The 13,972-nt window shown below is 47.3% G+C and overlaps 2 protein-coding genes across 9 annotated transcripts; both read left to right on the top strand.

Annotated features, from left to right (window-relative positions):
- The first annotated feature begins 1,984 nt into the window (after nt 1-1,984).
- On the top strand, nt 1,985-8,748 carry LOC1278765 (proteoglycan 4). 7 transcript variants are annotated; one of them, XM_061649891.1, is made up of 11 exons: nt 2,002-2,471; nt 3,099-3,250; nt 3,367-3,630; nt 3,748-4,009; nt 4,183-4,309; nt 4,442-4,657; nt 5,013-5,251; nt 6,531-6,781; nt 6,973-7,011; nt 7,750-7,900; nt 8,311-8,748. In XM_061649891.1, the coding sequence occupies exons 1-11, from the start codon at nt 2,370-2,372 to the stop codon at nt 8,326-8,328; spliced, it is 1,821 nt and encodes a 606-aa protein (XP_061505875.1). In that variant the 5' UTR covers nt 2,002-2,369; the 3' UTR covers nt 8,329-8,748. The 7 variants fall into 7 exon arrangements, with proteins under 7 accessions (XP_003436668.2, XP_061505875.1, XP_003436666.2 ...); XM_003436618.2 differs by lacking the exon at nt 6,973-7,011; XM_061649890.1 differs by having other exon boundaries at nt 7,750-8,748.
- A 1,624-nt stretch (nt 8,749-10,372) lies between these two features.
- LOC1278764 (uncharacterized) lies at nt 10,373-12,364 on the top strand. Of its 2 annotated transcripts, none has more exons than XM_061647001.1 (5): nt 10,373-11,020; nt 11,107-11,162; nt 11,412-11,470; nt 11,551-11,606; nt 11,744-12,364. In XM_061647001.1, the coding sequence occupies exons 1-5, from the start codon at nt 10,680-10,682 to the stop codon at nt 12,189-12,191; spliced, it is 960 nt and encodes a 319-aa protein (XP_061502985.1). In that variant the 5' UTR covers nt 10,373-10,679; the 3' UTR covers nt 12,192-12,364. The 2 variants fall into 2 exon arrangements, with proteins under 2 accessions (XP_061502985.1, XP_318390.6); XM_318390.6 differs by having other exon boundaries at nt 11,394-11,470.
- Nucleotides 12,365-13,972: the final 1,608 nt, after the last annotated feature.

The raw sequence follows: 13,972 nt of genomic DNA, 5'->3' as shown, positions 1-13,972 counted from the left end.
ATCGTTGCGCGCAACTCAGCTGCCATGCTGTTATCGTTGCTGACCTTTGACCCAAGATAGGTGAATTGTGGGACGACTTCAAAAGTGCGTTCACCTATCTGTACGTCATACCTACGTAGTTTCTGATAATTTATTGGTAGGGCCGCTGATGTTGCCACCATTAGTTTGGTCTTTGCCTCGTTTATCTGCAATCCGAGGCTCTCTGCCGCCTGCTCGATCCCTTGGTAGGCTTCTGCTACATAGGAGAGCCGCAAAACAATGATGTCTATATCATCAGCGTATGTCAGGATCTGGGTTGACTTATAGAATATGGTTCCCGTAGTCTTCACCATCGCCAGGTGGCCTTCCTTGGACCCTTGGTGGTAGCAAAAGGACCTGAGAGTTTTCCATCCACCATCACCTGGCATGTGACGTTGGTCATAGTCATTCTAACTAGCCTTATCAGTTTGGCCGGGATTCCAAATGAGCTCATATCGTCGTACAGTTTTACCCTGCTATCATATGCGGCTTTGAAGTCTATGAAGAGATGGTATATGTCGTTTCTGTATTCAGCCACCTTCTCCAAGATCTGCCGAATGGTGAAGATCTGATCAGTGGTTGATTTTCCGTTTCGAAATCCTCTTTGATAGTTTCCGACTATCTCTTCGACGTGCGAGACAAGGCGAACCTGAAGGATCACGGAGAATATTTTATAGGCGGTATTCAACACCGTAATACCCCTGTAGTTATTGCAGTCCAACCTATCTCCCTTCTTGTATATGGGGTAGATGATGCCGAGATTCCAATCACAAGGCATTGATTCGCTATCCCACACCTCAGTTCCAATTTGATGAATCTCGTTTTCTAGTCGTGCACCTCCATTTTTGACCAGTTCGGCTGCAATTCCGTCGGTTCCGGGTGCCTTGTTATTTTTCAGCCGACGGATAGCCTTTCGTGTTTCTTCTATGCTAGGTGGCAGTAGCATGACAATATCTGCTAGTGGCGCTTCTAGCTGTTCGTTAAACTGGTCGTTGAGTAATTCATCAAAGTACTGAGCCCACCGCGAGAGGACCTCTGGCTGGTTACTGACCAGATCTCCATCCTTGTTGCGACAGCAGGTAACCTTAGGTACAACGTTGTTTCGGTGTCCTGCCATCGCTTGGTAAAACTTTCGTGTCGGTCCGTACGCCTCTCTGGTTTGCTCGAGTTCCCGCATGTTTTACCAGCAAGGGGTGTTGCTCTGTTGTTTTAACGTTGAAATCTACCTCTACAATGGATTCCTATGTACTTTAATGTATCTGAACCAGATTAATAGGAATTGTCGAAGAAATTACACTGGAGTCGGCAAAACTACTAAGAATGCCTCCGGTGGTAAACTGACAGACAGGGGTTTTTTGAGACGCACTAGAGAACAGATGCATTTTTAATTAATTCTTTTTAGTTCATCGGGTAAAATGAGGATCTGGATATTGAAGAAATTCAATAAAAAAAACCATGTTGAATGTCCGGAGTTTAATCCTGTATGTAATTTGAATTAAATCGGTACGCCTTACGCTCTAGATTTACGCTCTCCGTGTTTCTATGTGTTTCTAGGGTGATGCTTATTTTCTTTATTGCTGTTTATCTTTCTCTCTTCACGTTTGGCGCAATGTATTTTCAATGATGCAAGTAACCAAGTTCAGCAAATCCTTAGAAGTATGACACCAAGTCAACAAAAGTGTTATAATCGCAGTAAGGAAGCAGCAATGCGTTAGACTTCCGACACTGTCTCATACTTTTTGTTTTTGTTTTTTTGTTGCTACGAACAACGTTGTTTGCGAGCACGTGTTGGACTTAATTGCGTTTTAAAAGCGGCAACACAGAAAAAAGTGAGCAAAAACCACACTGCAAAACATGAATAGACTAAACCACGTGCAGGGCGGTGCGCACCAGCAGCGGCAAGTTCCAAAATTAAACTTGCATTGCTGACAAATGCATCATCTCGTGCTACCTGTTGTTCCGAACAATACCGCCAAGTGTCTCGCAGCGATGCCAATTGTAAACATCGATGACTGAATGTGGCTGCAATTAATGGGGCCGCTGTTGCCGATACCCGACCATATGATCGATTGAGTACCGAACGCGAATCACGAGCTGCCACTCGTGGGTTTCGCGATCTGGGCACAAGACGCGCTTGCAGGCGGATGCAACAATTCGTCTTTTCGCCACATTTTACCTGCAGCGATCGGTTGGTGCGGTTCTAGAGAAACAGAAGAAGAAAGTGAACTTTTTATCAACGTGGGTTGAGGTTAAAGGATTCTTATTTTCTACAGCAACGACAGTGATCCACCAGTGTGTGCATTGTGACCATTTGTTTTTGAAGCGATCATAAGCCACAAAAGTCATTCGAAATGGTGCTGGATCTAAACTTCTCGCGTTACGATAACACAACCCCGTTCGGTTTTAAGCTCGTCGGTGGAGCTGATTTTGATGTTCCCTTAACGGTTGTCAAAGTGAGTTTGAATAGTGTTTTTTTATGTATTAGTTTTTCCGACAATCTCCAAGCATTATATTTGAGGGAAAATGTACATTTGGGCAAGTAATATGAGGCTCATTGTGCAGCATATTCAAATAATGGTATACAAAAAAATGTATCACGACAGCATATTGCGTAATCGAAAAAAAAAATTCGACATCGTATCGTGCCAATTGATCCTCTCCGCAAAGCAATTGAGTGATTGTTATTTACATCCTAACAAGAAGTGAATCGGATACAGTATATGCTAGATAACGAAAAATAAGGTCCTTACGATCAGTAGCAAATAAAGGTGTCACATTGCTAAGTGAAGTATGTATGTATGTGTTCGAGACGTTACGAATTAACCTCATAACATGAAACCCAAATTCAGCATACCGTTCTCCTCAATTCGCTAATCGATTGGGTGAAGTGATCGATTGATGGTAGTCGATAAAAATAGCGCCGAAATGTCATGCCAGCTATACCACCACCAGCACACAAGGCTCGCTGGTGACGCCCGTGTGTGCCGACGACACTCTAGTTCACATTCGAACGCTTTCTATTTTCCACTGCGATGCAATGCAACTGAAAATCCCCTGCTGTTTGTCTGCACACTTTACAGATCCTACCCGGAAGCATCGCCGAAGACGTTGGCATGCACATGGGCGATGTGGTGGTGCGCATCAATGACATACCGACGGGCAACATGTCCTATTACGATGCCCACCAGCTGTTGGCCTGCGCCGGCAACCAGTTCGTGCTAGGCATCTTAAGGTTAGTATATCGCTACCAGGGTGAAGGGGGGCAGCAGCGAGGTCCTTGCAAGTTGTAAAATGACCACCACATGTTCTCCCCACGTTCCACCAATGTCCCCATGGTACATGGTGCAGGGCACGTGAGGTTACGCCGTCCCAACGGCTCATCAAGGAGAAAACACCGTCGGGCGAGGTGGAGTACATCAACACCTCGCCGAAACCGTTCTGGACGCCGAATGTCGGCAGCCCATCGCCGTTGGCAGTTCACCACCCTGCCAAGGAGGAACCAAGGCAGCAGCAGCCCGACGAACAGATTCCCGAGGTACCGATCACCGACGAGCAGATAGCCGAGATCCTCTCGGGTGAAGCCGAAGTGCTTAAGCAACACAACGTGATCGGGTAAGTGTCGAATGTGACGTCGAGCATCCACCACACCAAGGACATCAATTTGATTTGGGCTACTCTTGGACGTCCTCCGATCGCAAAAACTTTACCCTTTACACCTCCCCATTGCAGCGTGAACTTTAACAAGATGATCCCGAAGGCGGGCGTGTTTAAGCAGAGCGAAGTTTTCAAAACGCTCAACAGCGAGCTGGTGCAGAGCGAAGAGGAGGACAAAAAGTGGACCACCTTCCTGCAGAAGCCGTCCCGACCGCCGCCGAAGACGCCCGAGGAGCGGAAGCTCGAGCGGAACCCGCCGACCGAGCGCTACCAGGTACGAATTGTGAAGCAACCGAAACCGAAAATTGCCCCCGACTACAAGCCACCCAAATCACCGGTAAGTGTTGTTCGGCACGTCCGCCACCCCCGCAAGGCGGAAGTGTGAGCTTAAAAGCGGCATGCGACGCCCGACGGACGCACTGTCTCGATTTGCACTGTGAGCTGAGCTGAGCTGGTTTTTCGATTGCGTCCCACATACACACACCGACACACCTACCGCCCCAATTTAAGGAACCCGAGCCGGAACCGGAACCGATACCAATGTACGACGAGTACCTGAACGAACGCCAGGAGGTGGAGGTGGAAACGATCAAGACGCTCGTGGATGAGCCGGTCGTGCCGAGCGAGCCGATGGCAGGTAACCACCACCTCGAACATCCCGTTGGCCCCTGTTGTCCCTGTCCCTACGCTTGCCCCGGCGATAATGTCGGGTGCTGTGGTGAGGAGGAGTTGGAAACCAATACGAACGCTAATGGCACTTCCACTGCAGGTGAAGGGGAGGCACAGCAGCCCGGGGCACCCAACCCGACCGAGGAGGAACCCTCGGAGGAGTTCCGCGAGCAGTTGCAGAATGTGCAAAAGCAGCTGGAAGCGCTATCGGCACTGCCGAACACGATCCAGGCCACGATAGCCGCCCTGACCGAGCAGCTCGCCGTGTTGGCCGCACCGAAACGGAAGTCCAAGAGTATCTCACCCCGACCGGAAGGTATACTCGTTTTCAGATAAGCTTTCTCCCTCTTCTCTCTCTCCCTCTTTGTGTGTTTTGCACTTGTGTCTGTGTGTGTGTGTATATAGTTGCAATTGTAGGTTCATCTGTCCTTTCGCCGCGACCTGCTACATTGTAACGGATGTAACGACGCACGATGTGCACAAGGACAAAGACAAATAGGACGTTGGTGCCAACGCGAGGTGTCCTTAGTAGTGCTCGCGCATGCAGCACGTGCCATACAGCCGACGATCATACCACACCACCACCGTGTCGTTTCAATCATCTGCTTGCTTCTCTGCCACTTCCGTCGAAGCGCGTTATTGAGTGAAAGTGTTTAACCTTACCCTTGCAGAAGCGGATCCGAGTGCGGGTGGTGAGGGCACCGAACAGTCGGCACCGGAGGCCATCGTGCCCGAAGTGTCCGAGACGTTCGAGGTGACTGAGTTTAGCAGGGCGGACAGCAGCGGCAGCGGCGATCAGTCCTCATCGGTCGACGAAGGCGAACACATCCACTACACAGAGGAGGAGCTTGAGCAGCTAGAGAAAAGGATGAAGGAGCACGACATTGAGTGGACCAATCAGAACGATAAGGTTAGTTTGGTGACCTGTTGGAGCAGGGGCGCCCGGGCGCAGCTCTTGCCATCAGCGCAAGCGTTCACCCCATACAGTACTGTGGTGTTGACTCCCCGGGCGACCCAGTGCAGCGGCGGCATTGCTGCAAATCTTAACACACACAGAGTGTTGTCGCATAACCTCAAACCGCTTGACTGTTCCCATTCCACATTAGGCGGGCGTGAGGACCCCACGCTTGTTGTTGTTTCTTTTTTTTTTTTGGGCTAAATATTTCATCAACGTGTTTTTCTACCTTTTTCGGAACGTTTCTCTTTCTTCTTACCTTACGCTCTGCTCTGCTCCGGCGGTCCACACCTCTGTTGAAATGGGAATCAATCAATCAAACACTGTGTGTTCTGTGTTTGCTAATTCTACGATCACATTCGAACAACTGCGCGCATCACTACACACCTGAATGCCTTTAAATGCTTGTCCCTATTACTACAACCCAACAACATCGAACAACAAACAACAACAAATTGCATCGAATGCAAATCCCTCCTACACCTCCAAACACACGAAAGAAGCCAAAGTATCAAACGATCGAGTGGGCCATCGTGTCCCAGCGCTACCGCATATACGTCGACGAGGAGGAAGAGGTCGAGTACGTGACGATACCGCTGCGCATCTCCCAGGACCTGGAAGCCTGCGGAGTGGCAGCGACGGCCATCGAACCACAGCCGGTGTTAGCGTAACCGATGCTCCTCTAGCGACGTATTACTACCAAACCTCCACACTTACTACGAACTACAAACGACACGAACAGTTGGCAGCACACCTCTGCACCAGCCTACACGAGATCACACCACGCAGCAGTGCTGTGTGTTGATAGTACTGCTCAAGCGCAATTTAGGAGCGCAAGCTCTTTTCGAACACGTGTTCTAATAGCAGTGCAATAAATGTATTACCGAACTAAAACATCGTTAACCGGGTGGTGGCTTTGTAGTCCCTGGGAGCTTCTCTGCTCAGCAGGAAGCTTCAGGGAGTGTGGCTCTCTGTTAACCAGTTTCTGCAACCCCCAACCAACATACCAAAGGGTAGCAGTATCTGTTTGTGCGTGCACGTTTCGTTCTAATCGTTCTCTATCTCTCTATCTTTTGTAAACCACTTTATCTCCGATCTGTGATGAACTCTTCTTGCGTTGCACTCTCGCTCTTGTACACGCGTTGTATTCTGTTTCCGTCCTCCGTCCTGTTGTGCTATGTGGGGGGCGCCATGTGGGTTGTGGTACACATCCCACCCGACCTTTCCCCGACAGGATTCCGATAGCTCCAGCCAGCCTAATGCCGGCGGCGACATCCGCACCGCGGTGCAGGACGAGCTGAAGCTGCAGGTGGTCAAAAAGAAGAAGAAGGCGGTCAGCGCGTTCGGCCCGCTGACGCCGCAGGAGCGGCCCATCTACCTGCCCGGCGGGCGCAAGTGGCGCACGGCGAAGGACGCATTCAACGAGCAGTTCATCGCGGAAGTGATCAGCTCCCAGGCGGAACTGATCCAGGGCACGACGCTCGGGTAAATGTCACACTCCAAAAAACCTTGCTATCCTTATGCTATCCCATTTTCAGCCGCTGCTTGCAATCACACGCACCACCCACAACCGTTCGTCGTCTGCCGTGGCGTTTTCGCCAACCATACTCTCTCATCATGCGTAGTACCTCTTGAGTGTGTTCGCATCGTTCATTTCGTGTCTTCTTCTTTTGTAGCAACTTCTACGAAAGCCCTCATCTGGGTTACGACGACAGGTAAACGCCGCTGTGACCCAGCTCATATGGGCGTTCACTTCCCCCATGTCATTTGTGCGTTCCTCACGTCACTACTACGCATCGCTGTGTGTGTACTAACGAACGTTGTCATGCCAAACGTGTGTGTCACTAACGGGCTTTTGTGAGTGTAGCCAGCCACTGAGCATCGCCACTAATAATAATAATAATAATAATAATAATGGCCGCCTTCATCCCTTCGCGCTCGTTATCATCTTGTCTAACAGCACATTCTATGTTTTAGGTAAAGTTCTGGAACTACTACTGGGCCGATGGCAAGGCGAAGTCCCCGCACGTGTACAGGTACGTGGCAGCAGGGAACTCCATGCATGCGTCACTCAAGCCCCAATCACATCCGCGTTCGATCATCTTCATTGTGCACATGCTTTTCTCTCTCTTTCTCTCTCTCTTTTTCGAAGAACAACGAGTAAAGCGAAGAAATTTTCCAACTGCGAACTTATGGTGGAAAAGTTCGAAAGTGAGCTTTTCAAGTAGTTTACTCCGGGCGCAGTAAGTAGCACTATTTCAGTTGGTTATGCATTTCCAACTGAAATCGTTTTTGTGATCACCGTTGAGCTACGTGTTGTTTTTCGCACTACTTTACTCCTTATGTGCATGATCAATCCGTTGCATACTTCGCTTGATTTTACGTTCTGAAAACGACCACGCTCTACATGAAGCCCCTTTTCTTGCATGCTCTCTGGTCCGCTCCCCCTGCAGGGTAAACTTCCTCAAGTACCAGAAACCGGAGAAGGATTTGAGCTTCATCAAGAACAGCGACGTCTACAAGCTGGTACACGATATGGATCCCCCCAAGAGTGGCATCGAGCTGCGCCCGGAGATGGTAGTGGCCGAAGAAGATGTGCGAAAGGTAATGAAAGACGAAACCATTTTCCAGCCCCGCAAGTCGAAGGTGTTCCTTTATCAAAATTGAAAACGCACTCTCCCACCCTCCCAACCACTACCCTCCCTTTTTCCCTCACCATACCGTGAGCTTTCGGTTCCCTTCCCTACCGTTGTGTGCGATGACCTCCCTCGACCTGGGTTGTGCCCTTGTGTTAGTGGGCTTGAATTCGGCATTGATAATTGACCTTTTGCAAACATCTTCTTGCTGCGCACGGCGGGCCCTCTCGCACCGAACAACACGCGTCGTTGTCGAACGGTTTCTCGGCACCATCTCGCTTGCTCGCAACTCCCCCCTCATCAACTACTATCGGATCTCATCCAACTGTTCGATCGATCCACCGGCCACCACTTTCCAACCATCTTCACGCGCTGCAGTGTGCATCACCCTGCTGAGGAAGCCTCCGAAGAATATCCGTTCCCTGCCGTTCCCTGGCGTTCCTTCTTAAATCCTTCCCTCCCAGCCAATATGATGTATTAATAAGCTTCCTATCAGCATCATCGCATATGGTTAATTATTCTTTTCAATCATTACATACACACCCCTTTCGTTTGTTTCATTGGCCCTAGCTACTGTAAATTAGCTCCTATCTTACGCTCCTCTTAGGACAGCATCAAACGATAACAAGCTGAGTTGAAACAAACACAGATCTAAAAGTTCATTTTAAGCAATAGGCTTTGTGCTTAGAACCAAATACATTGTTTTCATTACATCACATGATTGTATAGAACACGTCATTATCAACTATTACTCTAGAGACTGGTATTTCTATGTAAATAAGTACAATAAAAATAAATAAAAACACCATTAACGTGCGACGGTCTACAGCGTTTATTATTATCCGAAGTATTCGAGAGCAAAACAAACAAATACGTTGGACATTAGTGCCAAAAAAACACACCGAAGACGTTTCATCCACGTGAACTGTTGGCTGTTGGCCAGAGCGGGGACAAAGAAAGCACAGAAAGAAAGCTTTGAGCGAAAGAAAATAGATCGTTTGAGAATGACTGCATTGAATCGATTTTTTGAATAAAGGTTTGTATCAAATTCTTGATCTTAGAATTGGCAGCTGATAATGCCAAGATTTGATGGTTATATAACAGTGCTTGATTTGGGATCTTGTAACGTGAGAAAATTATTTGAAATTCCGCAAATTTCGTAAAATAAAATAAACAAAATCAACAAACAAGCCGATCCGAAATCAATCATTTGTGCATTAATATTTTACTTTTTATTCGATAGTATACTTTAGGAATTATTTTTAGCTGTATGCTAAATGAAGCTAAGTGTTTGTTGAAATCAGATTAATATGTAAAAAATATGGCATTTGTAACGGCATTTAAACCTTAAAATTAGAGAAAAGTTATCTCACTTTGAACTTTTTACTACACTGTTTACTGTATATCCAAAAATATTATATGACAAAATATTTACCTATTTACCGGTCTTTCTGATAAAGACAAATAGTATTCAAACTACGAATTGTATGAAGTTGAAATGAATAGGCCAGCATTATGAATTAAAAAAATAAAATGGAGTATAAACCATTTCAAAAGCTAGTTTTTAATACACTGAAAAGAGTAATTCTTGATTAAAAACTTGGGATGCAAAACCTTATTAAACCATATTATTACCTTGTTACCTGATTTAAAAAAGGAGAACGAGGAGAAAAATTACAATAAATACAAATATTTAGTGAACATGTTTTGAGTACTAAACAGGCTTTTAAATATTCATATATTTGGCGATTTGACAACTAAATAAATAGGAACGAGCTTTTACTCTAAAATACATAGTACTGATATAATTTTAGCTATAGATATTGAAGAATATTTTTCACTTCTATGGGTAATCAAACATTTTATATAATACAAATTTCGCCAACATCAAGCATTTTCTCTCAATTCGATTCAATTATTGTCTCAATGATTCACGTGTAATAAATCTTAACCTCTCTCAAAACAACCCGTCTGAGGGCAAGCCCAACAACACGCAGAGTTGAAGGCCCACACGGGCAGTGCACTGGTTGGCGCCGTACATAAACAATGTTGCCCCAATTAATTACCCCCCAGCAGCCTTGGCGAAGGATACCATCGGTCATTAGCATGGGAAGGAAACATCCTAATAAATGCGCTGTACAGCCTTATCGAAAGCTCGACGACGCACCGGTGTTGAACGGTACCGGAAAGGCGAGCATTATGTTAAATAAACCTGCCAGTTGCACTCGACGGCATGGGAAGTGTACCTCTAATAATAGCCAAACGGCAGCACCGAAACAATCGTTTGATCGTGAACGCGAGATTGATGAATCGGAAATGGATTAAAAATACTTTGATGACTTGACAGACACCCTCGCTTCCTTTGCTGCCGTTGACATTCGTTCCCGGTCTCTACAGCGGCGAGAGGGGTGTTCCGCTTCCTCAGGACCTGTGTTAGATAACGTTTGCCAACGAACACTGCACGTCGTACGAGTTGCTTTTTTCGCATCGTTTTCCGTAGCCACGATCGGTAACGCGAAGCGTGTGGCTCGGGTTTTTTTTTGCTGGTGACATTGAGGGGAAGATAATTTAATGAAGCATTACGAAGGCACTAACCGTACCTAACTCATTCGAGCGGTAGTGTCCGAACAAAGCACCAAGCGCAACTAGTGCATTTTCTGCTCTCAATTCCCGCAGCAGCTCGGCAGTTTGGAGTACGCCTTTTCCTACATACCCACCCCCCAGCAACTCGCAGCAAACCAGCAGCAATGGACGTGCAAGTGGATGCGATGGAGATGGCGCTGCCGCCGATAGAGTCGTTCAAGAACTGCGAGTATCATGTGCGTGTTTCGGGAACGACCGAGCTCGACCGCCGCGTTATGTCATTTGTGGACAATCTGTGGGGCTTCGAGGTGACCGGTGGCATCGATCAGTTCGAACCACTGACAGTGATTTCGGTCAAGCGTGAGGGGTTGGCACGACGGGCCGGCATCCGAGTGAACGACATCATCACCAAAATCAATGACGACAATGCGGATAAGCTGACGCTCGCGCAGGCACAGGAGCTGATCGCGGAATCGGGACGCACGGTGAAAATATTCGTCAGCGGGTACGAACAAACAGCAATCAAGTGCCCAATGTAGTGCAAAGTGAAGCAGTGTGTGACCCTTTTCCTTGTTTTTTTTTTGTTTGCAGCGATGTGGACGAAGACAGTGAAGATGAGATGACGGTGGACTACTGGTTTAAACCTTGTAAGTATATCACAACAGGTCGCGCCCTGCATCTACCATGGTCATAGTACGAAGCCAATTCGACAGGGCGACTCTGACGCAGACCGTTTACGACGATTTAAGTCGACCAATCCCCCAGACCCCAGCCCCCATTCTCTGTCCGCCCATGAACTTCATCCTGTCTATGTCCTATCCCATCCCGTGTCCAACTACATCTTGCAAGGATAGTCACTACCCCACCCGTTGATAAAGATGGTTTCTTTTCCTCAGTAAATGAAGCCGACCGGTCTATGCTCGATTGGGAGTCACGTCTTCGTGCCAACCGCAATGTGAGAATAAACCAACACTGTTCTGTCTTGTTCTGTCTTTGGAACTGAATTAACAAAGCTCTCCTTTCTCTCCATTACAGCCTGACAAATGGAATGGTGTGTGGCCGTGGAACGATCGCAAGAAGGTGGTCTACAAGTAAGTATCGCTACTCTGCGAGGCATGCGGAACTTGGCAAGGATTCGTGCAACGCAACGTGACCAGTACACATTGTCGAACGGCTATGCTATTTGTCAGTTCATCGCTTCAATCATTGGTTCGTTGTTTACCTTCAGGGAATCAAACTGCTATCTCGTACCGAGCGTAGCGGAAGAAACGCGCGAACGGGAGCTAAAGCTACGGGCCACCGAAGATCAGTACGAGAAGCATTTGCAGCGGGAGCGAGAGGCGGCGGAAAAGAAGGCTGAAGAGGAACGAGTGGTGGAAGAGGCTCGCCGGGCCGAGGAAGCGCGCCGGGCAGAGGAGGAACAGTTTTTCGCCACATTCGAGGCGGAACAGAAAAAGCGACAGGAAGAGGAAGCTGCCAAACGGCTCCAGAGCGAAGCGGAATCGGAGCCAGCTCTCCAGACTGGTGATGAAGGGGTGGAACAGGGTGAAACGACGACGGGAGATGCTGAGGCGGATAAATACATTGACGAACTGATGGAGCAGGAAAAGGATCTTGGTGAGATCAGTACGGATATGATCGAACCGGAGAGCATCCCTAGCACGGAGGATGCTTGAGCAGCTGTACTGGTGCGATCTATATTGTAAGGTTTACACGAGAGTGTGAAAGAACGAAAAATATTTATGAAAATAATATTATACTTTTAAATAATATAAAAAAAACGAAACGTTAGAATTATACCAATCAACATGGAAACAATAAATCCCTAAATGATTAAATGTAAATTGTATTTTTCTGTGTAAGCCAACCCCTTAAACAAGACGTGAAATCGTACGACTTAACAAATCTTTCGTAGACCGAGCCTTCAATCACCAGGACTTATTTTTAATAATCCGCAGGATTTATTATTAGTCGAATTCGCGTATACGTGGTAGTCGTTCTGCAGCCTGGTCTTCCTGTGTATGCTCGGCGATTGCTGTCACGTAGAGGCTTCATCGCCGCTTCATTCTCTCTCCAGCGCAGATGCAGGACCGTGGTGATGCATTGCGCCACCTCCTGAATGCGAGTTTAACAGTCTGTACTCTGCAACTCATTTCCAACGCAAATTGACGCAGTTTGCTTTGAGCTACTGGGGAACCCAAGTGACCTATGAGCGACGCTGAAGCAACGCAATTGCAACGTCCAAAGGTTGATTGTCGCGGGACTGCTGGACAACCGTGTTAAATCGCTGGCGCTTCTCTCCGGAATCAACATATATGTCCCATCGTTATCACTCCGTGCAAGGTCGTTGCTTGACGTAGAGGATCGCCGAACACGCTCTGACAACTTTGTTCCCTTTTTGCGAATGTGCTCGGCACCAACCCGACGTATCGCGCGCCGTGTTGATGAACTCCATTTGTGCATCCAGCGCAGATGCAGGACCGTGGTGATGCATTGCGCCACCTCCTGAATGCGAGTTTAACAGTCTGTACTCTGCAACTCATTTCCAACGCAAATTGACGCAGTTTGCTTTGAGCTACTGGGGAACCCAAGTGACCTATGAGCGACGCTGAAGCAACGCAATTGCAACGTCCAAAGGTTGATTGTCGCGGGACTGCTGGACAACCGTGTTAAATCGCTGGCGCTTCTCTCCGGAATCAACATATATGTCCCATCGTTATCACTCCGTGCAAGGTCGTTGCTTGACGTAGAGGATCGCCGAACACGCTCTGACAACTTTGTTCCCTTTTTGCGAATGTGCTCGGCACCAACCCGACGTATCGCGCGCCGTGTTGATGAACTCCATTTGTGCCGTGCAGCCTGTTCTATAGTAGTGTAGAGTTATTGCGTTTAAGTGTGTTTATCATTTTGTATACTTTTGTGTAACCCCGCCTCAAGGAGGCCTTTTGTTGCCCGTTTATTTCAATAAGTAAATATCAAACATCAAACCTCTGTCAGAGGTTTTCGGTGATGGGATCATCCGTCCCCAAATCCGGACCTCCCCAAACATCGGGCAGAGGGCCACTGATTCCATCGAGTCTATGAATTCTAGACATTCTGGATATGGAGCGATGCCGCAGAGGTGCAGAAATAATAAAGACTGATGCTACTTCTATAGGTAAACCAGGAAGTCACATATAGCCAAGACCATTAGATGCTTATGACAGATAAATGAGACTAACAAAAATTCCGAAGCGTTCGTTGGGACTGTGTTGTTGCCTTTTCAATTAGTTTTTTTTTGTTTTTTTTTATAGAGATTTTGAACCGATGGGCCTCATTCGCCTCTTTTAAATCGATGAATTAATTATATACTAACAATCTAACATTATTTTTTGCAAGTCATTTGTGGCTTGCGATTACGTTACGGTAGTCTCGGTTTACTTAAAGCTACCCGTTGATTTAATTAAAAAAAGCTGTT

Source organism: Anopheles gambiae, chromosome 2, assembly GCF_943734735.2.
Source record: "Anopheles gambiae chromosome 2, idAnoGambNW_F1_1, whole genome shotgun sequence".
NCBI classification, from domain to species: Eukaryota; Metazoa; Arthropoda; class Insecta; order Diptera; family Culicidae; genus Anopheles; species Anopheles gambiae.
Note: the sequence above shows the minus strand (reverse complement) of the source record. Positions and strands in the feature narration are given on the sequence as shown.